This window comes from Poecilia formosa, unplaced genomic scaffold, assembly GCF_000485575.1.
Source record: "Poecilia formosa unplaced genomic scaffold, Poecilia_formosa-5.1.2 Scaffold193, whole genome shotgun sequence".
Lineage (NCBI taxonomy): Eukaryota > Metazoa > Chordata > Actinopteri > Cyprinodontiformes > Poeciliidae > Poecilia > Poecilia formosa.
In genome coordinates, this window is record NW_006800132.1 from 757,227 (window position 1) to 759,606 (window position 2,380).

General features: G+C 45.6%; 1 protein-coding gene across 1 annotated transcript; it reads right to left on the reverse strand.

Annotated features, from left to right (window-relative positions):
* Positions 1–541: 541 nt before the first annotated feature.
* On the reverse strand, positions 542–1,982 carry prmt6 (protein arginine methyltransferase 6). The gene has a single exon (XM_007566592.2). It carries the CDS (start codon positions 1,915–1,917, stop codon positions 862–864), a length of 1,056 nt encoding a protein of 351 aa, XP_007566654.1. The 5' UTR covers positions 1,918–1,982; the 3' UTR covers positions 542–861.
* Positions 1,983–2,380: the final 398 nt, after the last annotated feature.

Sequence of the window (2,380 nt, forward strand, 5' to 3'; positions counted from 1 at the left end):
TGAAATCGATCGTGACTTAACTGCAAATCTTCCGACCCATTTTATGAATCCATCTCCTTAAACAGTTCTGTATATTTTTTACTTCAGCCCCACTGAAACAATACTCTATAAAAAATAGATTTTACTGCAATTACAGCTGGAAGTCTGTCAGACTGCGTCCTTGCCTACATGGAGTGAATTTTTGCCTCCACCACCACCGAGTTGAGTGATTTTCTAGGAAAGCAGATGAAATCTGGAAAAAATTGAAGGGGCCTGAAAACTTTTGGTGCTCCGTTTTTAAATACCCCCATTTCTTCACAGTAAACAGAGTAAATGGTTGCTTTTTATAGGCAACTGACTCTGAAACATCCTAAAGGCGGGTCTGAACTCAGATGAACTCACTGCAGACTGTTCCTTCTCAAAACTGTACAAAATTGGGAACAAAATGGCAAATGGAGGAAAACAGCCTCCTGTTGTAGATGGACACACAACATAAATATATAGAAAATCCTTAAGGTTCATAAAAACCCACTTTGAAAGGTTAAATTTACACACAAAGATTAGGCAGGTATCACTTTATTCAACATTTTATTGGGTTAAAATAAGCTTCAATGTTTGAATAAAACCTGTACTGCTGATTTAATCAAATTGTAGCAACTGCATAAAATTTAGTGTATATATATTTTGGTACTTCAGCCATAAGAAATGAGTAAATATCAGAAATTGACAGATTTTTAGCATATGTAACATTGAATGTTAATGGTTTGTATCAGGTTCGTTGCAGTCATACTTTCACCACTTTATCAATCCAGTGAGTAGAACTGTAAATATGACAAATCAAAAGTAGTTTGGGGAAGGAAGTGAGTTCATGCTAAAACCCCACTATGGCTGAGGCTCGGCGGTCCAATCAGGTATGGAAAAAGTCTTGGACTGTTCTTTTTGCTCGCCTATAGTGTAGTCCACATGGATACATATGTGTCTGGAGCTGTCCTCGGAGGGAAACATGCTAACCTCTCCGCTAAACGGCGTGTCCTGCACCACCTCCACGGGGGAGTCCAGGTACAGGACCGCCTGCTTCCAGTGGGTCTCCGGGTAGAACGGAGACGTGGACAGAACGAGCGAGTGCGGTTTTTCCGGGCAGGGAAAAGTCACCGTGAAGTAGACACAGAAAGCGTTCACCGCAGCCGAGCCGAACGACTCGCACGTGAAGCGGCCCTTCACCGTCCGCAGCTCCTCCACCGTCACCGAATGCAGGTCGAGCTCGGCGAAGCGGGCCGGGTGGGAGAGCACGTCCTCCATGGCCACGTTGCTCACGATTATGTCCGAGTTCTTAATACACCTCCGAGCGAAGTTGGACATGCAGGACATGTCGACGCCGTACTGCTCTTTGACGGTGTACCAGAAGTACAGGCGGTCCTCCACCACCGGGTCGCTGATGGGGGTGATGTAGAGCTCCGCTCGGCTCGGCAGGATGAGTCCGCCGGCCTTCAGCCACCTGTCCCGAGCGTACAGCACCGAGTTGAGCATGGACTCGTGCAGCAGTGCGTAGCCCATCCACTCGCTCACTATCACCTCCACCTTCTCCGGCAGCTCTACCGTCTCCACCGTACCCCTTATGACTTCCACTACGTCCTCTACGTTGTTCTGCTTCACTATTTCCACCGCCTGCTCGGCTATGGAGCAGGCCTCCACGGCGTACACTTTCTTAGCGCCAGCTTGAGCGCAGAAGATGCTTAAAACGCCGGTTCCTGCCCCGACATCCAGCACCACTTTACCCCTTATCAACTCACTGTTCTTTAAAATAGCCGTCCGGTAGGTGTTGGTCCGGACGTAGTCTGCTATCATCTCTTCATGTACCGTCACATCAGAATAGCTGTCAAAGTAAACCCGGTCCTGTCGGGTTTTATCTAGTTTTCTCTTCTTTCCAGCATAAGACATCCTCCGTCTACCGTAGTGTGTTGCTACTACTTTGTTGTGGCGTTTCCGCGTTGTCGAATCTGGGACTTGTAGTTCTTTTATTGAGAAGGATGAGGGCGACTCGATGCAAAATGGACTACAATTACCACAAGCAAACGGGAGTCTCGTTGCGTTTAGGTGGCGTACTAGAGTTCCTACCTGAAAATTTAAATACTGAAAACAAAAATTATGCATTCTTAGTTTTCTTAATTCTTCTATTTTAAAGACTAAAAAAACCATATAAAATAAATAACATTATTATTATTATTGTTAAGTTTATTTGATAGGGACAGACACACATCGACAAAGACAGAACACCGGCATCCTGGATGTTTAGTTCTCTCCCTGGTTTAACGCACCTGGATCCAATGATGGCTCATTACAAGGTCTAAGAAGAACAATGACCTGCTGGAAAGGTTGCTACTCCCAGCAGGGAGAGAACTAA

Excerpts from the sequence above, each read along its gene's own strand:
- prmt6 (XM_007566592.2), bottom strand. The coding sequence starts at position 1,917 with ATGTCTTATGCTGGAAAGAAGAGAAAACTAGATAAAACCCGACAGGAC.